General features: G+C 44.1%; 1 protein-coding gene across 1 annotated transcript in view; it reads left to right on the top strand.

Moving 5' to 3' along the window:
- Positions 1-26,301, top strand: part of CTNND2 (catenin delta 2) — a 672,820-nt gene that overhangs the window by 324,974 nt on the left and 321,545 nt on the right. Inside the window, 1 exon segment of the mRNA XM_040353393.1 lies at positions 18,038-18,290. Coding sequence (XP_040209327.1) covers positions 18,038-18,290 — 253 coding nt within the window.

Raw genomic sequence — 26,301 nt, 5'->3', positions numbered from 1 at the left:
ACTTTGGTTTCGAAGATATTGAGTGGTATATGTTGTCAAACCACACTGACTTTACACCTCGTTGTTAAATCTTACATATAACTATTTGTTCGCGGTTTGCGCAGATTTTTGTGGATATTGTACATGATGTTTTACTTCACATGCATAGTTTTGCCACCCCCACAGGGATCCCCCCCTTCCGATTCTCTAGCGCTGACTGGAAAAACAGACTGAGGAGATTAAGGATAAACCAGTTCATAACATAACCAACTTTAATTTCTCTATGGTGACCACTTACTCTCAACAACATTCTGACATTAAAAAAATTGTGATGAAACACTGGGGAGTATTTAAAAACGACAAGTTTTTGGGTCCTGTTCCACAAATTGTCTTTAGAGGAGTTCCTCCTCTTAGACTCCAATTAGCACCCGATGTTTTGGAAGCCCCTAACAGGGTATCTTTCTTTCAAAAATCGAAAAGTTATTACCCCTGTAGTAATTGTAGGGTTTGTGCCATCAATAAGGATAATGCCCCGTACACACCATCACTTTATGTGATGAAAAAAAACAACGTTTTTAAAAACGGCACTTTAATTGACCTTGTTTTATGTCTTGTAAAAAACGACCAAAAAAAATTGAAGCATGCTTCAATTTTATGTGTCGTTTTTCAAAACGTCGTTTTTTACTTCACAGAAATTGACCGTGTGTAGCAAAAAACGTTGTTTAAAAAGACGTTTTTACACCCGCGCATGCCCAGAAGCTAGTTATGAAGCGAGCTTCAATGGAAAAATGTGGTGGAACGTAACCTCGCTTTGCTAGAACGTTGTGAGAAAAACGATGGTGTGTAGGCAACTTCGTCTTTGAAAATTGAAGTTTCAAAAAGGTAATTTTTTACTTCACAGAAAATGTCGTTTTTTTTCATCACATAAAGTGATGGTGTGTATGCGGCATAAGAGTAAATAAATCTGCCAGTTTAAGTCTCACACTACTGGTAGGGTTTTTGATATTGACACCTTTATTACTTGTACCTCTTTAAATATGGTATACTTATTGACTTGCCCATGTGGGCTCCAATATGTTGGCCGCACGATATGGCTATGCATGTTCGAGTCAGTGAACATATCACTAATATCAAGAAGGGTTTTCCCAAACACACTGTTTCGCGACATTATCTGAAGTGCCATAATAAGAATCCCAAAGGAACTATTTTTGTGGCCATCGACAGGTTTAATCCACACTAGCGGGGGAGTATGTCTAAACGTGAAATCTCGAAACTCGAAACCCGGTGGATTTCTGACCTTAAGTGCTATACCCCTTTCGGCATGAATGTCGACTGGGATATTAATTGTTTTATTAATAATAGCTCATTTCAGGTTCATCTGTGTTGACTCTAGTGGGCAGTGTCTGCATATTCTTATGCTATTTTTTATCCAATTTAATTTAATTTTAATTGTATTTATTGTCATATTTAGAGCACTCATATGTATATTTGTTTATTTAATTCTTGGGAGCCTTCTTTCATCCTCCCTTCTTTGTTTTCATTCCAATTTTATTCAATTTTGTGCTCTATTTTTCACTGTGTACAGTAGGTGAACGCGATATTGTGTCAATCTCCCTCCCTTTCTCGGCGAGATTGACCACCTACGAGCCCCATCGCGGGAGCCAGCGCCGAGCTGGCTTGCCGCGATGGAGACAGAGCCGTCATAGAAGCGACGGGAGATCCGACTTGGATTCCCGCCAATTCTACACGTGTGCGGCGTTTGTTATGAATCCTGAGGGGGAAGTCCCCGCCGGATTTTAAATAAAAATCCGGCATGGGTTCCCCCCTCAGGAGCATACCGGGCCCTTAGGTCTGTTATGGGTTGTAAGGAGAGCCCCCCTACGCCGAAAAAACGGCGTAGGGGGTCCCCCTACAATCCATACCAGACCCGTATCCAAAGCACGCTACCCGGCCGGCCAGGAAGGGAGTGGGGACGAGCGAGCGCCCCCCCTCCTGAGCCGTACCAGGCTGCATGCCCTCAACATGGGGGGGTTGGGTGCTCTGGGGCAGGGGGGCGCACTGCGGCCCCCCCACCTCAGAGCACCCTGTCCCCATGTTGATGAGGACAGGGCCCCTTCCCGACAACCCTGGCCGTTGGTTGTCGGGGTATGCGGGCGGGAGGCTTATCAGAATCTGGGAGCCCCCTTTAATAAGGGGGCCCCCAGATACCGGCCCCCCACCCTAAGTGAATGGATATGGGGTACATCGTACCCCTAACCATTCACCTGTAGGAAAAATGTCAAAGTTAATAAACACACCACACAAGGGTTTTTAAAATAATTTATTTTTCTGCTCCGGAGGCTCCCCCTGTCTTCTTTATTAGCTCTGTTTACCAGGGGGAGCTTCTTCTTTGACGTCTTCGGGTGGGTGGGGGCCGCCGTCTGGTTCTCTTTCACCGCCGGGGGGGTCGCTTTTAAAAAAGCCCCCACCCCCCGGCGGGTTTCCTCCGGCGTCTTCGGCGGGGGGGCTTCTTCTTCCGCTATCCCGACGGGTCTTCTCCGCTATCTGGGGGGTCTTCTCAACTCTCCGGGGGTCTCCTTCTATGTTCGCCGCTCTCCGCTGTTGACTCGGCGCACCCCGGTTCTTCCTCTCGCTGTCTGGTGCCTTCTTCCGTGCTGTACGTCTTCTTCTCCTTCCGTGCTGTGAGTTCTTCTTCCGTGCTGTGACGTCATGTTCTTCACTTCTCTTCTTCTCCCGATGTTGACACGTCGCCTTTCCTCGCTGCAATGACGGGTGCGTGGCTTGCATCGGATTTATATAGACCTCACAATCCCATCATGCTCTGGTACCTACCCATGTGATACCTACCCACGTGGGTAGGTATCACATGGGTAGGTACAGAGCATGATGGGACTGTGAGGCCTATATAGGTCCGATGCAAGCCGCGCACACGTCATTGCAGCGAGGAAAGGCGACGTGTCAACATCGGGAGAAGAAGAGAAGTGAAGAACATGACGTCACAGCACGGAAGAATGTACGATGTACCCCATATCCATTCACTTAGGGTGGGGGGCCGGTATCTGGGGGCCCCCTTATTAAAGGGGGCTCCCAGATTCCGATAAGCCTCCCGCCCGCATACCCCGACAACCAACGGCCAGGGTTGTCGGGAAGGGGCCCTGTCCTCATCAACATGGGGACAGGGTGCTCTGAGGTGGGGGGGCCGCAGTGCGCCCCCCTGCCCCAGAGCACCCAACCCCCCCATGTTGAGGGCATGCAGCCTGGTACGGCTCAGGAGGGGGGGGGCGCTCGCTCGTCCCCACTCCCTTCCTGGCCGGCCGGGTAGCGTGTTTTGGATACGGGTCTGGTATGGATTGTAGGGGGACCTCCTACGCTGTTTTTTTTCGGCGTAGGGGGGCTCTCCTTACAACCCATAACAGACCTAAGGGCCCGGTATGCTCCTGAGGGGGGAACCCATGCCGGATTTTTATTTAAAATCCGGCGGGGACTTCCCCCTCAGGATTCATAACAAACGCCGCACACGTGTAGAATTGGCGGGAATCCAAGTCGGATCTCCCGTCGCTTCTATGACGCGCTTGCTGGGATGTGCTGTCACTATTCCAGTGAGTGCGAGATCTCGGCACCATGTCGCCGAGAATCAGCGCGATGCTGTCGTGCTAAAAACACAATATCACAAACACCTACTGTATCTCTAGGTTTACATTTCTTACATGTTATGTAATTTTTTGATCACTCTTAGGACATATAATGTACAGTGGGTCCTTCGTTGGCTTTGTGATTTTATTATACATTTCATTATATTATTTATTTTATGTTCTTTGTGTTATGCCATTCTTTTTCCTTGTTTACAACTGTGGAACGCATTGCCGCGTTGTAATGCGCCTCAGTGATGCCTTTTCCGGTTAGGGGTGGCTCATTTTGCCCATTATTAATTATCATTGGCTGTGGAGGCGCTCCTGTCGTTTGGTCGTGCGCTCTAGTCACTTCCGGGTGAGGATGAGGTAATTCTGCCCACCCGGAAGTGACATAAGGTTTTGGCTTGTTTTTTCTTTTCCTTTTTTAATGGCGTCCCCGCAATGCGCATGCGCGGCTGTACGTTATTAGACCGGAGTTATTGTAGTGCGCATGCGCGGCTGTAATCTTGGTGGCGCATGTGCATATATTTTCCCGTTGTTCCGTTTATTCAGACCTGGGCACTTGCGTGCGCATATATTTATTTTTATTGTTCCGGTTTATCAGACGCCGCAGCCGCACTGCGCATTCGTGGCTGCCATTTTTTAGATGATTCCCATTTGAATCAGCTGAACATTTGTTATACTGCCCTATCACAGGGCAGTATGGCCTGCAACATCCTGTATTTAAGTGGGCGTGCTTGCATCATTGGCCACGCCTCTGATGATATCCATTTAGGATAAAACATGTCAGGCTGGCTGATGCAAGCACACTGAGAGCCGCAGAGTTTTTTATGAGCTATGATGTCCTTTTATACCTGTAAATAGATTACCAATAAACCTTGTGTTTTTACCTTACGGGCTTCACTATTATTTGCTTTCCTCTTCATATTGGTTTAATGCCCTGTTGATGACAGCACTATAATCCATCCATTTATGTGAGTTCTGATGATCTTCTGGTACCGGTGTTTTTGGATCAACCCAATCCTGCATACCAAGTTTAGAAGGGTTGCCATCAACCATTGAACCTCTGCACTATATGATTACATGCCTGTCTTTCATATTCATCCGGTAAGCAGATTGATTGCACTAGGTGTCTATAGTATGCCTGTAAAGTAGTGCATGTTTCCCGTGCTTAGAAAAGTCCCTTCACAAAATTACATTTCTAAAGGAAAAAAATTCATTTAAAACTACTTGCAGCTATAATGAATTGCTGGGTCCCAGCAATACAGATAAGTCATTGAAAAAAACAGCATGGGTTTCCCCCTTAGTCCATTACCAGGCCCTTTGGGTCTGGTATGAATATTTAGGGGAACCCCCGAACCAAAATTTAAAAAAAAAGCGTGTGGGTCCCCCCAAATTCCATATTGGGGACCTTCAGGTCTGTATGGATATTAAGGGGAACCCTGCACCATTTTTTTTAAATGGCATGGGGTCCACCCAAATATCCATACCAGACCCCTCAGGTCTGGTATGGATTTTAAGGGGAACCCCGCACCAAAAAAAAAAAAAAAAAAGGCATGGGGTTCCCCCCAAAAATCCATACCAGACCCTTATCCGAGCACGCAACCTGGCAGACAACAGGAAAAAAGGGGGGATGAGAGAGCGCCTCCCCTCCTGAACCATACCAGGCCACATGCCTGGGGTCTGCGTGCAGGGGGCTTATCAGAATCTGGAAGCCCCCTTTAACACCCTTTAGCCCCATATTTTTTTCGAATCACTCGAGACAGGATTACATTGTTGGAACCTTTTTTTTTTCTTTTTATTAAAGGACTTGTCCCAAACTGTCTCCTGTGGTTTTAAAAATTTTGACACTTTTTTTGGTGAAATGGTAGGGGTACAATGTACCCCGTTACCAATTCACATAGGGGGAGGTGGGATCTGGAATTCCAATAACCCCCACAACCACCGGGCAAGGGTTGTGGGGATGAGGCCCTTGTTCCTATCAACATGGGGACATCCTCCCCATGTTGAGGGCATGTGGCCTGGTACGTTTCAGGAGGGGGGTGCTCTCTCTCCCCCCCTCTTTTCCTGCGGCTTGCTAGGTTGCGGTTTTTTAAATGGTGCATGGTTACCCTTAATATCCATTCCAGACCTGAAGGGCCTGATATGGAATTTGGGGGGACCCCACACTTTTTTTGTTTGGAGTTCCCCTTTAATATTCATACCAGACCCAAAGGGCCTGGTAATGAACTAAGGGGGGAACCTATGCTGTTTTTTTTTCAATGATTTGTATCTGTATTGCCGGGACCCAGCAATTCATTATAGCCGCGAGTAGTTTTAAATTACTTTTTTTCCTTTAGAAATTTAATTTTGTGCAGGGTCTTTTCTAAGCACAGGAAACATGCGCTACTTTACATGCATACTATAGACAATCCCAGGTACAAAATTTTAAGGAATATTTCACTTTTATTGTTTCATTTTAAGCATTATTAAAATCACTGCTCCCGAAAAAAACGATCGTGATCCTCTGAGCGTTACTTTCAGTATAGTGTCAAGCGTAAAAAAAAGGTTGTCGTACTGCCGTACAGAAGACGATGATGGAATAAAAAATAACACTCAAAATCAAAAAAAAGACACAAAGGGCCAGATTCAGAAAAGGGATACAACGGCGTATCTCCTGATACGCTGTCGTATCTCTGAGTGCGGAGGTCGTATCTATGCGCCTGATTCAGAGAATCAGTTACGCATAGATATCCCTAAGATCCGACAGGTGTAAGTGTCTTACACCGTCGTATCTTAGGCTGCAATTTCAGGCTGGCCGCTATGTTGCTCTTCCGTATGTTTACGCGAGGAATATGCTAATTAGGTAGATACGGCGATTCAGAAAGGTAAGTTCGGCCGGCGCAATTTTTTACGTTGTTTACGTTAGGCTTTTTTAGGTATAGTTACCCCTGCTATATGAGGCGTAGCTAATGTTAAGTATGGCCGTCGTTCCCGCGCCGAGTTTTGAAATTTTTACGTCGTTTGCGTAAGTCGTTCGCGAATACGGCTGGACGTAATTTACGTTCACGTCGAAAGCAATGACGTTTTGCGGCGGATTTTCGAGCATGCGCATTGGGATGTTTTCACGAACGGTGCATGCGCCGTTAAAAAAAAAACTTAAAATACGCAGGGTCAAGCCAAATTTTAATAAAACACGCCCCCAACATCCCCATTTTAATTACGTGGCCTTACGCCGCAACACATACGTTACGCCGCCGTAAATAAGGGCGCAAGTTCTTTCTGAATACAGAACTTGCGCCCTGAATTACGGCGGCGTAACGTATCTGAGATACGTTACGCCGGGCATAAAGATAGACGCTTCTATTGTTGGACTATTCTATTCTATTGTTGGACTATTGTTATCTTAAAATAGGTCTATCGCTCCCTGGGGTCATCTGGCTAAAAGGTCTTTCAGCCAGGTGACCCCAGGGAAGGAAATACCTTGTATCGGCTGGTCCGGGTGCATTTACGGCTCTCGTAGATGCTCAGTGGCATGCCGGTGCTGGGATCTTTAGGACTTTATCGACATCTTAGCCCTGATCACCATCACATGGGCTACAGTCCACGGGACAAGCCAGGAGAGGAGACATACGTGTGATACACCCATGCTGAATAACAGTCTACAATTGTAAGTGCAACTTTTGTTTTTTTAAATTCTTTATTAAACGGTTCAACACTAGGGTGGCTGTGTTCTCTCCTTTTCTCCTTTATCTTCCGATGATGGATTGAACAGTGCTGTTTAAAGCAGATGTTTTAAGCATGGGATATTTTTTTATAACCTAACCCTGCTTTATACTGCTCCACAGCTTTATACATGACCTGTCTGCTGTGTTCCTTGACCTTCATGATGCTGTTTGTTCACTAAGGTTCTCTAACAAACCTCTGAGGGCTTCACAGAGCAGCTGCATTTATACTGAGATTAAATTACACACAGGTGGACTAATTAGGTGACTTCTGAAAGCAATTGGTTCACTAGAACTTAGTTAGGGGTATCAGATTAAAGAGGGCTAAATAGAAATAAATGCCACACTCTTCATATATTTATTTGTAAAAAAAATAAAAGCCATTTATCATTTTCCTTCCACTTCACAATTATGTGCCACTTTGTGTTGGTCTATCACATAAAATCCCAATAAAATACATTTATTGTATAGATGTGGTCCAAAATGTATAGATTCACCTAAAAAAAAGGCACCTAATCCCAAATAGGTAGATAAAGTTTTTTCAATTAAGAAAAGAGAGGGGATAGTTTGCGGTGCGTTTTGGTTGCAAAATGATAGTGATGGGAAAGCACAATTTCTTTGTTTACAAAATTTACAAAAATACTTTATTCATAAATACAGAGTATACAAAATATACATTTAATTTGTTTAAAAAAAGGGGAAAGTGGACAACCAGTTGTTGATTTGATTCAGTGGATAATAGAAAGCATCAATCAGTTGGAAGTACAGATGCAACTGGAAAAGGAAATCGCATAGACCCTACATGTTTCGCGAACTTCCGCTTCTTCAGGGGAGGGAGCGATATCCAATCAGAATAAACAACTGAAAATATACACAGATATTGACCAGTGAGATATGATACACAATTAAATTATTGGGTAGCATAAATCTAAAATGACAACTAATGATAACAAAGGTTCCAAGGCTTAGAAGACAACAAATTCTTACCCACAAGTTGCCCACAGTTGGTGACAGACACAAGGTCCCCGCCAAGATTGAACTGGTCATGCGCGTATTCCTGCAATTGGCAGGAAAAGTTTAACATTGGCCACAAAAGGACAGTCTAAGAAGGGGTTAATAAGTGAGTGAGAAGAAAAAGAGGGGAAATTAAATACGGATATAAGGCAACAATACCCAATCAAAAGAGATTGTTAAACGTTATAATAATTATTGAGAAAATATATAGTGGCCATAGTGTTAATTAACACATAAAAGGCCATTGGCAATAGTTGCTATAGAACAAAAAAACATGTGTTACTCACATAAATAGCGATTTGGAGAGTTAATTAACCAGAGACATCAGTGAGTAATTAGGCTGCAGTGCTAGTTCAATAGAGGAACCATATGGATTCCACAGAATGACTGTTGAAAAAACAATTGGCTACAGTTATAAAGGTGTTTTTTTGTTATAAATTTATAAATTTTGTTTTTTTGTTCTATAGCAACTATTGCCAATGGCCTTTTATGTGTTAATTAACACTATGGCCACTATATATTTTCTCAACAATTATTATAACGTTTAACAATCTCTTTTGATTGGGTATTGTTGCCTTATATCCATATTTTATTTCCCCTCTTTTTCTTCTCACTCACTTATTAACCCCTTCTTAGACTGTCCTTTTGTGGCCAATGTTAAACTTTTCCTGCCAATTGCAGGAATACGCGCATGACCAGTTCAATCTTGGCGGGACCTTGTGTCTGTCACCAACTTTGGGCAACTCGTGGGTAAGAATTTGTTGTCTTCTAAGCCTTGGAACCTTTTTTATCATTAGTTGTCATTTTAGATTTATGCTACCCAATAATTTAATTGTGTATCATATCTCACCTAATGGGATCATTCTGTGCCCCGGCCAGGCCCCCCCCCCCCAATCCACCCCCTCCAATAAAAGCATACGTAAGAAATATAGTGGGTTCGAATTTGACTTCAGTGCACTTCTAGCTCATACTTACGAATTCAATTAGGCCTATAGTGTTGCCAAATTGTTTTTATAAAAAAACGAATATAAAACATTACCCTTAAGTCAAACAACTATCTTAAAAGGATAAGAGGTAGGAAAGAGAAAGAGAAGTGGGGGGAAGAGAAAAATAAAGGGAAGGGAGCAGGTGCCTAACTAGAGCTGGAGGATGCAGGTTGCCCAGGGTGTACCCCAGTATCTAGAGATAAACCACAGTGGGACGCCCATGGTTCCCATACAGCTTCAAATTTTTGTTTTGTGTTAGATAGGATGCTGGCCAGCTTTTCCTGCATCATGATCCACAAAATCTTGCGGTTTACCGCTTTAATGGAAACCCTGGGTTGTTTCCAAGCCCTAGCAATGGTAATTTTAGCCCCGAGGAGCATAAATCGGATCAGCTTCTGATTGGGCTTGGATATACCTGGAATCCGAGCGTTTAGGAGAGCAACAGATGCTGACCTGGGGACCGAGCATTCAGTGACTGTGTAGATGAGGTTAAAAATCTTCTTCCAGACTGGTCTAATTCGGTGGCATTCCCACCAGACATGCACCAATCGAACCCAGGAGTTGGCATCCTCTAAAACAACTGGGATCTGATGATGGGTAGATGGCCGCAAGTCCGGCGGGAGTCATATACCACCTCATGAGAACTTTTAAGTTTGCTTCCATCAAGGAAGTATTTAAGATACCCTGAAATGAATCAAAGCAAGCCGCTTGCCAGGTCTCCAGGTCCCATTCAAGTTGGAGGTCGGCCTCCCATTCCATCATGTAGGAAGACTTCTCGGTCGGGCGAGTGAGGGAAGAGTAGATGACAGATATCCCCCCCTTTGTCCCATGGCCTGCCCACACCAGAGCTCGTAGTCTGTGAATCTGGGAGGTAGAGGTCTCTCCGTCCATAGAGTGTGTAGGAATTGTGATATCTGTCTGAATCTGAATTTTTCAGTGTCAGGGAGATCCAACTTGGTTAAACAGTGGTCTAGGGTAAGAGGGCCCTTGGTTGTGAAATAGTGTCCTATGCGGTACAGGCCCCTGTCCAACCACCAACTGAAGGCCTTATTGTCCATTCCAGGTGGAAAATTTGGGTTTTGAAATATATTGGCTAGAGGTTGCGCTTTCGAAACCAGGGCTGGAAGGTGACGGATTCTATCCCAAAGGGCGTAAGATTGAGATGGGTGGTCTTCTCTTTTGGGGGCACCAAAGTAAGTAGTCTAGGGAAAGATGGGGGACAGCCTGTTTCTCTATGTGGACCCAGTCCGGTTTATCAAGTTTGGAGTAAACTACTGATAATTGAGCCAGCCTGGCGGCTAAGAAGTACTTATATAGATGCGGTAATCCCAGCCCCCCTCTTTTCCTATGGTTATATAGGGTGTTTTGGGGGATTCTGTAACCTGACTTGCCCCAGATGAATTTCAGTATTTTGCTTTGTAAAGACTGCAACTGGTCTTTTCTGATGGGGATGGGAAGGGAGCGAAATAGATATAAGATTCTAGGAAGCAAGGTCATATTTATAGAGTTAATTTTGCCTAGCCAGGAAAGTTCATATTTGGCCCAGTTATTCATGTCTGCTGTAAGTTTTCGGTATAGGGGAGGATAATTGTTTGTGTATAGGGATTCTGTACGCGCTGTTAAGGAAATCCCTAGATATTTGATGGATGAGGGACACCATTCAAATTTGAATAACTGTTGGAGGAGGGATACTGTGGAAGGTGGGAGGGACACATTGAAGGCTTGTGATTTGGCATAATTAACCTGAAGCCCAGAGATTTTAGAGAATTCTGAAATTACCCTGTAGAGGTTTGGTAAGGAAGTAATGGGAGAGGTTAGAAATAATAGTAAATCATCGGCAAAGAGCCCACATTTATGAGTTTGATCTCCGCATGATACACCCAGAATGTCAGGGTTCTGTCGGATAGCTATTGCCAGGGTTTCAATTGCCATTGCAAAAATAATTGGGGAGAGAGGGCATCCCTGTCTGGTACCCCTAGCTATGTCTATTGGGGAAGAATAGTACCCTTGGATTCGGATTAGGGCCTTGGGGTTGGAATAGAGAGCTTGTATCACCCCCAGGAATCTCGGGCCAAAGCCCCATCGCTCTAGTAGGGGGAGCAGATATTGCCAGGACACAGAATCAAAGGCCTTCTGCAGATCAAGTGCTAGGAGAAAGCCTTGTTGTTTCGGACCTCTGTCCCAGTTGGATTGCAAGATTGAGACAATGTCTACTGCCCTTCTCACTTGATCTGGGCCTTGTCGACCTGGGATAAACCCAACTTGGTCCTTGTGAATATATTTACCAATGAAAGAGGAGATGCGGACAGCTAGAATTTTTGTAAGAATTTTTAAGAATATTTATCAGGGATATGGGGCGGTAATTACAAACTTCTTCTAGATTTTTCTCCGGTTTTGGAATAACCGTAATGTATGCAGTAATGTATGCAGTATGTACCCAAGGGGGAGCCTTGAGTCTTGAAATTAAAAAAGTTTGTCATATGTGGGACTAGGGTATCTGCAAATGTTTTATAATAGGGGATTGATAGACCATCTGGGCCTGGGGCTGAACCCTTACGGAGGCCCTTGATTACTGTCGCCACCTCCTCAACCGAAAAAGGCGCTTCCAACCTGTCTCTATGTTCTGTGTCTAAGGATGGGATGGATAGGCTGTCCAGGAAATCATCGATCGAGTCCCTGGGAAGCTGTGGAGGAGCACTATACAGGTTAGAATAGAATGTTTGAAATGCTTCCAGAATCTTTTTTGGATTGGCCGTAGGTTCTTGACCCGCTATGCGTATCTTGCACAAGGAATGAAACCTTGTTTTAGGGGACAATTTGGTCGCTAACATCTGACCTATCTTTTCTTTTTGGGTGTAAAACTTATTGCCACTCCAGCGGAGAGATCTCTCCGCTTTTGTTGTGAGAACTAAATTAAGTTCTAGTCTCAGCTTGTCAATATTCTCTAGTAAGGCTAAAGACGGTTTCTTTTTGTGTTGTGCCCTTAGGGTCCTGTATGACCTCTCCAATCGCACAATGTCTGCTTCGTGTTCTCTTTTGATTTGTGTGGAGATCTGAATAATTTTACCTCTAATACAAGCTTTATGGGCTGCCCATAGGGTCTCCGCGGAGATATCCTCAACATTGTTAATTGTGAAATATTCTTGAAGAGCTTTATTGATTTCTGTTGTTGTGGTTGGATTGGAGAGAATGGACTCGTTTAGCCGCCAATGTCTACTCTTTGCCATACCGGCTATAGTGCGTATGGACATGATGACCATGGAGTGGTCAGACAGGACCGTGTCTCTGATTTGGGCCTTGATCACTGCCGGAAGGACAAATGAAGGAATTAAAATATGGTCAATCCTGGCATAGGTATTATGCGGGTGAGAGTAATGGGTATAGTCTCTCTTTTAAGCATTAGACTCCCGCCAGACATCCGTCATCCCCCTGTCATGGAGTAATTTGGCAATTTTCAGGCTGACCCTAGTGGGTCTAGTAAGTTGGGCAGATGGAGGTTTGGATTTGTCCAAACCTTGGTCAAAAGCCACATTGGAATCCCCCCCCCCCCCCAAATGACTGTGCCTTCCATAAGGGGGGTTACAGTATCCAAGATTAGTTAGGAAAACTTGTCTTGCCCTTTGTTGGGAGAATAGTATGAGACTAGGGAGTAAAGATGACCCTCAATTTTGCCCTTAACCAATATAAACCTTCCCTCTGGGTCTTTGAAGTCAGAGAGATATTCAAAGTTACAGGATTTGGAGAGAAAGATTGCAACCCCTTTAGTTTTATTCTCAGCATTAGCCAAATAGAAAAGGGGAAAATTAGAGTGGACAAATTTGGGACTGTACCGCCCAGGAAAGTGGGTCTCTTGTATCATGAGGATGTCAAGTCCGAGTGCTTTGTAACTATCAAAGATCTTTCGCCTTTTGATGGGGGAGTTCAGGCCCTGAACATTATGTGTGGCTATTTTGAGGGAGCTCTGTACGTGATCAGCCATGGGGATCCGAAAAGTCACTGTGTCTGTCTCCACCTCCACTCACCCTTAGATGTCTTCCGCTCTCCCAAACCTGCCAGCTGTCAGGATGGACATCAGGCAGCCAGGTGAACACCCTTTGTTCGTAGGTAATGCAAGCTGTAAAATAATGAAAGGTTAGGCACATGTGGGAAAGACAAGGAACAGAAAAGGAAAGAACAGAATCGAAAGAGATGAAAGGAAGGTCTCCCAATCTAACTAAAGGAGAATAGGTAAAAAAAGCGAAAATACATTCTCGTGGGGGGGGGGGGGAGACGCCCCTCGAGAACTTCTACCAAGGTAGAACAATCAAGCTTGCTCCAGGAGGGAACAAGCGACCTCGCCCCCAGAGACCTTCTGGAGTCTGAGGGAAAGGCGGAGGTACATGGGGCCCACCCCAGCCAGGGTGCCCCTGAAAAAATGCATGAAACAATTTTCAAAAACAGTAACTGGAAGGAATCAAGTAAGTCAAGACCCAGTTCGGTCGGATCTAGGTCCGACCCGAAAGGCCCCCTGTCCTCCCCTCTGAGGGAATCGAGGAGGGAGGGACCCCAAAATCAAGGTGGGGACATCCCCCTGCAAATAAAAAAAGGGGGGCCGATCTTTTAAGGAAGTGAAGTAACGGTGTAATAGCAAATGTCCAAGAAATTGTTAATCTGATCAGAGAAAGTCTAATCCTCAGGCTTAGGTCCATCCGAGATCCTCTAAAGTTCAAGGTGAATATGACCAATGTGTCAACCAAGGTCAGATGGGTCCGCCGTCTCTAGCCTTCTTGGACTTTAACCTGGTCCAGAGCAGGGGTTGAGGACTGGTGGGGGTCGGTCTCTTGGAAGTACTTGGAATACTATGAGAAGTATCCATGGCGGGTTCTTGCGATATGAGCTTAAGGCGTAGAAGTAATCTTTCACCATCAGGGAAAGTGGAGAAGGAGTAATTCTTCCCTTTTTCTGAGAACTTGACCGCAAAGGGGAATGCCCATTTATATTTTATATCCTTTTGGGCCAGGACTAGAAGTAGCGGTTTCAATGACCGTCTTCGCTGCATTGTGGAGGGAGAAAGGTCTGCGTATATTTGGACGGGATGACCTTGACACAAAACATTGGGCACAGAACGTGCTAGTCTCATGACTTCATCCTTTACTGCGTAAAAGTGAGGTTTGGCGATGATGTCCCGAGGTAAGCCGTCCTTTCTGGGTGGCCCCAGGGCTCTGTGGGCTCTGTCAAGCTCTAGACGGTTTTGAGGAATGTTGGGGATCAGACCCTGGATCACATTTTGTACCACTGCTGGAATGTCAGTGATGGATTCAGGCAGACCTCTGATCCGGATATTATACCTCCTGGATCTGTTCTCCAATTCGTCGATCCTGGAAAGGGCCACATCCAATTGCTCCTGTACTGTTTGGATATGAGTTCTGGTTTGTGGCTGCCACAGTTTGATCAAGCTTGTTTTCTATAGCTTCAATTCTGGTGCCCAAATTCTGAAAATCTGCTTTTAATTCTCCTGTTATCTTGGTAGCAGTTTGAGAAAGTCACCTATCCAGAAGTTCAGCCAGTGCCTGATATAAATCAGTCACTGAGAATGCAGAGGCTGCAGTCAGGGGGCTGACAGAGAATTGAGCAGCCTGATTTCCTATGTTAGGTCCCATGAGGGGAATTGCAAAGTCCTCCATATTACAGCCTACCAGGGGTTCTGCAGAATTTATTGAGGGGGGTATATCTTGCTGATTATTCACTTGAACCAGGGGGTTAAAAAGTAGGGGAGCTGCTTCTGAAAGATTCCTTCCCTCAGGCATCTCCTCAGCTCTGCTCTTGTGAGGTGCAGCAGCAGCCATCTTGGATTTCTGCCGTTTTTTTAAGTGTTTTTAAACAGCAAAATAACAGCTTTAATGTGTCCCTTTAATTAATCCAAGTATATAGGGGGGTGCCCTGGTGTCTGGGGGTGCTGTGTGTAGCGATGGCACGACTTCCAGACTGTTTTTGGCTCACTTACAGGCACTGCTGGACTGGGGTGATGAGGAGCTCCCGGCTCAAGCAGCCATCCTCTGGGCTCCTCACATGCGCCTCCTTAGGAGATATTTACTGAACCTAATGTATAGGTAAGCCTTTTTAAAGGCTTACCTATACAGTAGGCATTACAGACAGCATACTCAAGATGTGCCCCTTTTTAAAGGCTTAACTATACAGTAGGCATTACAGACAGCATACTTAAGATGTGCCACTTTTTAAAGGCTTACCTATAGGTAAAAATTATACATGTGAGTTTAATTTAACAATAAATTAGTTCATATGGAAATACTTTCAGCTATTATTATTTTTTTTAAATCCATTAATATCATTCATTAAATATTTTTATTAATTGGTGTGACAATAATAGTCAATATTGCAGAGAAATATGCTTCATTCTTTTATCATAATTTTAAATACTGTGGGGTTAATTTACTCAAAGCAAATAGGCTATAGACTTTGGAATAGGCGTTGCAATTTGCTATGGGAATTTTCCCCAGAGCTTAGTGAACATTTCACTTTTCAAATACCCAGTAACATGTAAAGAGAATAAGAAAACAGCGTTTTTGCTTTCACATGATTGAATGATGACAGCAAGCAGAGCTTTACCTTATCCACTAAAGCTGGCACTACATGGCTCGACTTTTTTATTCAGCGAGCTAGATGGAAAAAAATGTACCAGTTCCCCATCCACACATTTGTGGTGGATGTGAGAATCATTCCCACATAGGTGTCTGTTTATGAAGCAGTGAATTATATTCACTGCTTCGTTCTCCCGCTATCACAGTGAAGATTTTTCTCCTCTGTGTGCCAGTTTATCAAGCGGAGAAGATCGCTTCACCCTCGGAGGAGTGAAGTGATCTTCCAACGCTTCTAACACTGGAGAACGGCCCCTGATACTGTAATCTCGTGAGACTCTATGAGATTACAGTACCAGAAATTCACAGAAACAACGAGATGTCAGTTTATTGAGCAGTGATAAATTATCACCGCTCATTACACTGAGAGACCGCGTGGTCAATGTAATTAAAATAACGAGTCCCCCTACATAATATATATATGTATACACACATACACTATATATACATGTATATACACACACATTATATATATATATATATATATATATATATATACATGTACACATTATATATATATATATGTATATATATGTATATACATAAATATTACAGGGGGACATGGTTACAGTGTTGGGGGGTCAGAACGAGGTAGAAAGAAGTTAAAAATCTTCCTCCTTCCTCCTCCTTCCTCTCTTCACTCCCCGCTTCACCAGCTCTGAGATGGTGAATCGGGGAGTGTGAATTCTGACTCGGATCTCCAGTGAAGTGCTCAGATCACAGTTCATAAACTGGCCGTTACTGTGTCAGTCTATGAGACTTCACTGTGTGTAGAGATAATCGGCGGGAGAACAAATTCAAACACTTCTCCCCCTGATTATCTCTGTTTCATAAACTGTTTATGGGCTGTGATCACTGGTGATCCCTGTAATCACCACTCTTCACTGCTTCATAAACGGACACCTGTGTCAGAACTCCCCTGCTGTCATAATATACTGATCAAAATTTTCAAAAAACCTGTTCATTAAAAGTCGATTGGTAAATTGGCTAATCATGAATGAGAACGGTTATAAAATGATAAAAATTCAGCCTGTCCCTGCTAAACCGGCTGAATTTCGATCTATCTACGGCCAGCTTAAGGGCTCTTTCACACAGAGCGGATCCGTAATTGATCCGCTCCGTTAGCCCGTTTGGCTCAGCGGGGATTCCTCCGTTAATCCCTGCTGAGCTGTCGGCGGACAGGGCGGTCCCCGCACACAGTGCAGAGACCGCCCTGTCTCTCCTTCGCTCTCCCCTATGGGGAATCGGATGAATACGGACCGTGAAAAATAGGGTTTTCTTCCGTCCGCAAAAGCGGATCTTTGCGGACGCGGATGGTTGCGGACGTTAGCGGATGCAATCCCATAGGGATACATTACAAGTCCGTAAACGGACTTGTAATAAACGGACTGTTTGTCCGTGTGTGGGAAAGGGCCCTAAATCTGTTTCAACTTCTCTTGCAAAGTGAGCAGCCCAATCAACCCCTGTTTATTTGACAACACAAATGCAAATTGGATGTAACATTAGATAGATTTACATGATGAAATGGTATTTGATATTATCGGGCACTATGAGGGGAAATGCACAATTACCATGGACTCAGGATAATTTGATGTCTGAGTTTGCCCAATGATGTCTAGATATTTTAAGTTACTGCTATTAAAAATCCCATGACATGATGAATGAAAATTCTCATAGACTTAACCAACTATTGTGAATATTTCTTTATATTTACATTCCCTAAAATGTAACATGTGTAATGTGTATGCAAACTGTGCTGATTCTGTTCTGATTTTTTTTATTGACCTGTCCTATACAAAATTGCACTATGCAATGGGCAGAATCTGCATATCTACAGCCTGCATCCATAAAATGTAAATATTGTTTTTATTTTCCTCAAACAATAAAAAAAGAATATTGTAGAGAAAAATGAATCATGCAGTTGTTTTTCATATTGTAATTTTGCCCATTTGTCATAATGGATAACACAATGCTTCTTTTTTTATGCCTCCCTGTATATGTGTGTATTTTTTCCTGCCTAGACCTGGTTAACCATTTCTGTGAACAGATCCTCAGTTTTTTACTTTGTCCCTACTTTCCTGTCGTAGCCCCATGTTCCCCTGGTGTCGACTCCGTACCTTTGCAGCGCACAGGCAGCCAACATGCCTCTCAAAATGCAACAGGGACCTTCCAGAGGGCCAGCTATGCTGCAGGCCCAGGCTCCAATTACGCAGATCCATACCGACAGCTGCAGTATTGTCCATCTGTTGATTCACCCTACAGCAAATCAGGGCCAGCAGTACCACCAGAGGGAACATTAGCCAGGTCACCATCCATTGATAGCATTCAAAAAGATCCAAGGTAAGTGGCTTTGAACAGTCATTATATTTTAGATGCTATTTATTTTTATTTTTATAAATACCATCATAGGAATGAATAGCCTTAGCACAATATCCCAATAGGAGTATTGATCTCAGAGATAGGGCCTCAGAATTTAATGGCTACAAACAGTAGAATGTAGTTGCAAAGCTTTATAATTGGTTAGACTGAAAAAGTCCTTCATGCCCGTCATCACAGGTGTACATAGCCTATTGCATTAGGGTGTGCACCACAAAGATCCAACACCCATGCGTTTCTCTGCAGCCTTAGCTGCATGGGGCAGTGAATGAATAGTAAATAATCTGTGATTTAGCGGCTTCCTGTTAACTCACAAAGTGAAGCATAGTAAACAGTTTATGCTTCAGTTATGCATGAACACAGTGAGTGTGTTCATTTAGAAAAGGAAGGTGCTGGTAAATGGTATCTTTACAAGCCCCTTTCCCTACTCTCCATCCTGAAACATCCCCCACAGCAGCTGGGGTAAGAGGAGGGAAGCCAGTAGCACTGCACGAGGGCCAATACAGGGGACAGTAGGGGGATTCAACACTGCATGTAGTGATTAGGGTGTGCCCAAGCAAACCTGGCACACACCCTGTGCATGCCTTTGTCTTTTATGTTAAAAAAAAAATCACATAATCAGAAACCCTAGTTATTCAGAGCACTGCTCATATACAGTTGCCATAAAAAGTATGTGAACCCTTTTGGAATGATATGGATTTCTGCACAAATTGGTCATAAAATGTGATCTGATCTTCATCTTCATCTAAGTCACAACAATAGACAATCACAGTCTGATTAAACTAATAACACACAAATAATTAAATGTTAACATGTTTTTATTGAACCCCCCAATGTAAACATTCACAGTGCAGGTGGCAAACGTGTGTGAACCCCTAGACCAGGGGTGTCAAACTGGCGGCCCTCCAGATGTTGCAAAACTACAAGTCCCATGAGGCATTGCAAGGCTAACAGTTACAAGCATGGCAGGCAGGCAGAGGCATGATGGGACTTGTATTTTCGGAACAGCTGGAGGGCCGCCAGTTTGACACCCCTGCCCTAGACTAATGACATTTTCAAGAGCTAATTGGAGTGATGTGTCAGCCAACTGGAGTACAATCAATGAGATGAGATTGGAGGTGTTGGTTACAGCTGCCCTGCCCTATAAAAAACACACACCAGTTCTGGGTTTGCTTTTCACAAGAAGCATTACCTGATGTGAATGATGCCTCGGAAGACCTACAGTTAAGAATTGTTGCCTCGCATGAAGCTGGAAAGGGTTATAAAACTATCTCCAAAAGCCTTGCTGTTCATCAGTCCACGGTAAGACAAATTGTCTATAAATGGAGAAAGTTCAGCACTGCTGCTACTCTTCCCTAGGAGTGGCCGTCCTGTAAAGATGACTGCAAGAGCACAGCGCAGACTGCTCAATGAGGTGAAGAAGAATCCTAGAGTTTCAGCTAAAGACTTACAAAAGTCTCTGGCATATGCTAACACCCCTGTTAGCGAATCTTCGATATGTAAAACACCAAACAAAAATGGGTTTCATGGGAGGATACCACAGGGGAAGCCACTGCTGTCCAAAAAAAACACTGCTGCACATTTACAGTTTGCACAAGAGCACCTGGATGTTCCACAGCAGTACTGGCAAAATATTCTGTGGACAGATGAAACCAAAGTTGAGTTGTTTGGGAGAAATAAAGAACACTATTAGCTAGATTCACAAAGACTTAGGCTGGCGTATCAGTAGATACGCCAGCCTAAGTCAGAATTTGCGTGAGTGCTAATTTAAGCGTATTCTGGTAACCAGATACGCTTAAATTAGGCTCAGATACGAGCGGCGTAAGTGTCTTACACCCTCGTATCCTAAAGTGTAATTTTTAGGCTGAACGCTAGGTGGCGCTTCCATTGCGGTCGGCATATAATATGTAAATCAGTAGATACGCCTATTCACGAACGTATGCCCGCCCGACGCAGTACAGATACGCCGTTTACGTAACGCATTAGCAGGCCTAAAGTTATTCCATCAAATAGATGGAATAGTAATGTTAAGTATGGCCGCCGTTCCCGCGTCGAAATTCGAAAATGTTACGTTGTTTGCGTAAGTCGTCCGTGAATATCGATTTACATTTACGTCCACGACGAAATCAATAGGCCCGTGCGGCGTACGATGCCGCAATGCACACTGGGAAATGTAGGCGGACGGCGCATGCGCCGTTCCAAAAAAATGTCAAAAACGTCAGGTCAAGCTCCATTAACATAAAACATGCCCCCTCAGCTAAATTTGAATTAGGCGCCATTAAGCCCGCCCGGGTTACGCTACGCCGCCGAATCTTAGCAGGCAAGTACTTTGAGAATCATGTACTTGCCTCGCTAACTTACGGCGGCGTAGTGTAAACAAGCTATGCTACGCCGCCGCAAAGTTAGGACAACATGTGTGAATCTAGCTATATGTGTGGAGAAAAAGAGGCACAGCACACCAACATCAAAACCTCATTCCAACTGTGAAGTATGGTGGTGGGGGCATCATGGTTTGGGGCTGCTTTGCTGCATCAGGGCCTGGACAGATTGCTATCATCAAATGAAAAATGAATTCCCAAGTTTATCAAGACATTTTGCAGGTGAACTTAAGGCCATCTGTCCACCAGCTGAAGCTCAAAAGAAGATGGGTGTTGCAACAGGACAACGACCCAAAGCATAGTAAACAACAGAATGGCTTAAACAGAAGAAAATACGCATTCTGGAGTGGCCCAGTCAGAGTCCTGACCTCAACCCGATTAAGATGCTGTGGCATGACCTCAAAAAAGTGATTCACACCAGACATCCCAAGAATATTGCTGAACTGAAACAGTTCTGTAAAGAGGAATGATCAAGAATTACTCCTGACCGTTGTGCACGTCTGATCTGCAACTACAGGAAACGTTTGGTTGAAGTTATTGCTGCCAAAGGAGGTTCAACCTGTTATTAAATTCAATGGTTCACATACTTTTTCCACCTGCACTGTAAATGTTTACATGGTGTGTTCAATAAAACATGGTAACATTTAATTGTTTGTGTGTTATTAGTTTAAGCAGACTGTGATTGTCTATTGTTGTGACTGAAGATCAGATCACATTTTATGACCAATTTGTGCAGAAAGCCATATCATCCCAAAAGGGTTCACATACTTTTTATGGCAACTGTACATACATCTGTTTTTTTTTATTTATTTTTTAAATGCCTTATATTGTTTTATCTTTTATTGAATAACCCTGCCATTTTCAAACAAACAATTGAATATGCTTGAAAAATTCCGATACTATTCCAGCTCTTAAATGCTCTTACAATAGTAAAACCTTTCTGCAACTGTACATACAACTCCCTTTGTTCCAGGTAAATGAGACCTGTTTGTTCTATGTAATGACCCTACAGCTGAATTCCAGACAACTGTAACAGACACAAATGAATGCAGCTATATATGCATTAATGTAGCAATACAGTTAGGTTGTTTGTTTTTGGAAGCAGTCTAAATGCCTGAATTTAGGGCCAAATCCACAAAAGCGATACGACGGCGTAACTGCTGTTACTCCGTCGTATCCCTGTTCCTAACTATGGAACTGATCCACAGAATCAGTTTTCCATAGTTAGGGAGAAGATCCGGCATGTGTAAGGGACTTACACTGCCGGATCTTAGGATGCAGTACCGCATCCGCCGCTGGGGGCATTTCGTGTCGAAATGCCGCATCGGGTATGCAAATTAGCACTTACGGAGATCCACGAAGCTTTTCAGCTTCGTTTTTTCTCCGTAATTTTTAGTTTGCATACGCAAAATTAGGGCTGCTTTTACAAGGTGTAAAGTTAGTACACCATGTAAAAGCAGACCTTTCTGTCCAGCGACGCGATTTTTTTTTAATTTTAGACATTTTTTTTCCCGCCGTTTTTTTTTTTTTTTTCCGACGCAACTTTATTGACCCGTCGCAATCCACAAAGCTCGGCGTAACGTAATTTTGCGCTATGCACGTCGGGAAAATGACGTCACAAGCATGCGCAGTACGGCCGGCGCGGGAGCGCGCCTCATTTAAATGGGAATCGCCCCCATTTGAAGAGGAACGCCTTGCGACGGCGGAATTTAAGTTACACAGCCCAAAATTTCTAGGTAAGTGCTTTGTGGATCGGGCACTTAGGTAGAAATTTTAAGGCAGTGTAACTTAAATGGAAAAATTTACGTTAGGCACGATCTTTGTGGATTTGGCCACAAGACTAGATCTGGAGAAGAAGTAGCACAATAAGCCATTCAATTCTGCTGCTTTGTCTTCACTTGCAAACAGAACTGTGATGTCTTGTTTAGGCAGAAAGGGCTGTGCTGTGTGGAAGAGTTATGTAAATCATAGGATTGGATGGACAGTAATAAAAATCATTTGCCTGATCTTCAGCTTTAATTGAAGCCTTGCTTTGCATACCAAGTATAGCATTTGTGGTGTCTGAAAGAAAAATTATATCAAAAAACGATTCTAAGAATTTTACATAATGCAGCAACAGCTACACACGTAGGATACCCAACACTAGAGGTTATTTATTCTTCCAAAGCAAATACACCTTTACATACAGGTACTGGCTGGTATTTCTCTTCTTCCTCAGTTTCTCTCGATCACTCAGCTAATCTGACCCCAATGCTGATTGAGTGGATCAGAGGAGGGGCAAGCAAGGATGCTGTGCAGGTGACCGACATCCTCCTTATCAACTGATGATGTTATTGGTTGTTGGGAACCTGAAGGCACCCCAGGTTACCTGAGCACCCTAATTGAAAAAGGCTGCTCTAGAGCACCCTGCCAGTAAGATCACTGGATGCCCGATACATTGGTGTTTGCTTTCCAGAGCATCCAGTGCTGAACAGCAGACATTACAGACCATTCCCTCTTGTATACGTGGTCCAGGCAGGGGCGGCCCATCAATTAGGGGCGCACGGGTGCCCCCCATCCATGCATCTAGCCCCCTGATCTACATACAGGGCGGCGGACTATGGATTCCAATGGGGGGTGTGTTTTTTTGTTTTGTTTTGTTTTTAGCACTTTATTAGAACTAGAGGTTCTAATAGGCTTCAAAAAAGGGTTCTCTGCGCCCCAATCCCACCCAGTTGTGTGACAATAGCGAATTAATATTTACTATTTTCACAATGATTTTCCTCACGGCCAATCGGGAAGTGGGTCATGAGACTCGTTAACCGATTAGCCAAAAGGAGATCCGATCTAATTGACCACCAGGAGTAGGTGAGAGGAGAGGCTGGGGAACCGAGACCCGTCTGGAGAGAAGCCGCTGCTGCCCATGAGGCTTACTGACTGACCGATCTTGGGGGGTGCCACCCGTTACTCAGCCAGCAAATAGGGTAGAGGCTCCAGCGCTGTCCGTGACCCAACCAGAGGGGTGGTGGCCGGTGGATTGTTTGCCACCCCTCCCAAAAATAAAACACCAGCCTAGTCACCACTGGGTCCAGGTACAGTTGCTCCTGGCCTGCTTTGCAGTAGTGGCCAATCCTAATGAGACCCACATCTGCCCAGATAGAGGTATTAGAATCAAGCCCAGAGATGTAAGGAGAATATCCCAAAATGGACATCTTTAGATGCTAAAGCAAAACTGAGTCTTAGCTGGGTTGGATTTCTGCAGTTTTCTCTAGCCAGTGTCCATTCACTTGAAGGTGACAGCATAACCCATGTAGTAATGACTATTAACTCCTCTGTGTCCTGTGGTGTATGATTAAGAAATAAGGGTTATTGTAATTACAGACATGCCAAATAAAATATTTCAGGTTTTGAGCACCCACTTTGATTTTAAATTGAAAATACTGGCATGATAAATGACTGTATAACCTTATTTTTAAAGTTGCCAGTTCCTGTATCTTTTCCACCTAAAATTTCTTGTTTTGAGTCCTTGCAGCTGCCAAAAAGTCCTTTCCAGTGCACCCTCACTTGCAGGAATGTGCCAATTGCCCTTAAGGCCTGAACAAAGCAGATGCTCCCTTTATGAGAATCTCATCCAGAAGATCTTGCCATTTGTCAGCTACTGGAAGATTTTCCAAAAGCCCTGAGCTTCTCAGTAGATGTCTTGGAGGATATAATGCAGATTTCACGAGTGGCCACTATGTCTATCCTCATGAGAAAGATCCTAGTGTTGGTTGGTGGAACTTCTCAACAAGGGACACATTGAGAGGCTGCCCCTTGATTATTTGCTTATTTGGATCATCCTTGGATGCCTACATCAGAAGGTGACTGTGGGTGACTGTGGCTTAGAGCACTCGCTTACCTCTTAAAGTGGTTGTAAACTCGTTCTTTTTACTTTTACCTACAGGTAAGCCTATATTAAGGCTTACCTGTAGGTATAAAGAATATCTCCTAAACCTGTACGGTTTAGGAGATATTCCCCCGCAATGCGCCGCTGATTGCAGCGGCGCATGCGCAGCGGGGATCCTTGGCTAAAGGGCCGGCAGCCCTTGACGGTTTGAAGTCTCCCACGCGCATGCGTGGGAGTGACGACATCGTCGGAATGAATGAACTACCACGGCGCTCACTGCACTGTGGTAGTTCATTAATCGCTTCAGGTCCGGAAGGTTTACCCCCCTTCATGACCAGACCTTTTTTTGCAATACAGCACTGCGTTAGTTCAACTGACAATTGCGTGGTTGTGCAACGCTGTACCCAAATAAAATGTATGTCCTTTTTTTCCCCACAAATAGAGTTTTCTTTTGGTGGTATTTGATCACCTCTGCGGTTTTTATTTTTTGCACTATAAACAAAAAAAGACAGATTATTTTGAACGAAAAAACATAATTTTTTACTTTCTGCTATAAACTATATCTAATAAAAAAATAAAAAAAATTAATTTCTTTATCAATTTAGGCCAATATGTATTCTACATATTTTTGGTATGAAAAAAATTCAAAAAGCTTATATTGATTTGTTATCTGCAAATGTTATAGTGTCTACAAATGGGGATATATTTATGGATTTATTTATATTTTTTACTAGTAATGGCAGTGATCAGTGACTTATAGTAGAACTGTGATATTGGGGTGGATAAATTGGACACTAACTGACACTTTTGACATCTTTTTTGAAACCAGTGACAGTAATACAGTGCTAAAAAAATGCACCGTCACTGTACTAATGACACTGTCTGGGAAGGGGATAACATCAGGGGCGATTAAAGGATTAAATGTGTTCCTTGGGAGTGCTTTCTAAGGCCTCGTACACACGACCGAACATGTTTGCTGAAACTGGTTTCTTAGCATGCTAAGAAACATGTCCGCTGGAAGCCTGTCCGTCGGACATGTTCAGTCGTCTGTACGACTCACCGGACATGTCCGCTCGGCCGAAAGCCTCGCATGCGTCGAAGTGATTAGACGCATGCGTGGAAGCATTGACCTTCCAGGGTTGCGCACGTCGCCGCGTCATCGTCGCGGCCACGTCACCGCTTATCCTGTCCGCGGGGATTTCGGTTTGATGGTGTGTACAACCATCAGACCGAAATCTCCGAGCGGACATGTCCGATGAAAACGGTCCGCGGACCGTTTTCATCGGACATGTCCCCTCGTCTCTACGAGGCCTAACTGTGTGGGGTGCGCTTGTACTGTGGGTAGACAGAGATCCATGTTTCTGCTTAGCAGAAACGCAAGATCACTACCTTCCCTTGTCACAGAACGGCAATCTGCCTTGTTTACATTCTGCCTGTGCTCGAAGGACCGGCGTGTCCCGGTGGACATCACGTCCCACTAAATGCCTCCTGATGTATCCAATCACAGTGGGAGCGGGTCACCGGTGGCGTGCGTGAGCGCCCTAGACTCGAAAGTGCAGAATCACGTACCTGTACGTGATTTTGCGCACAGGGGCTGCCACTCAGCAGTACATGCATGTGGGGCAGTCAGCAAGAGGTTGAAAACCTCAAGCGGACAGCTGCAAAGGCTGCCGGACCTGGTCGTTTTTAATTCAGAGTACTGTGAATGAGTGAAGCGACCGGGCAGGCAGGG

This window comes from Rana temporaria, chromosome 5, assembly GCF_905171775.1.
Source record: "Rana temporaria chromosome 5, aRanTem1.1, whole genome shotgun sequence".
NCBI classification, from domain to species: Eukaryota; Metazoa; Chordata; class Amphibia; order Anura; family Ranidae; genus Rana; species Rana temporaria.
This window is presented reverse-complemented; position numbering and strand designations above follow the sequence as displayed.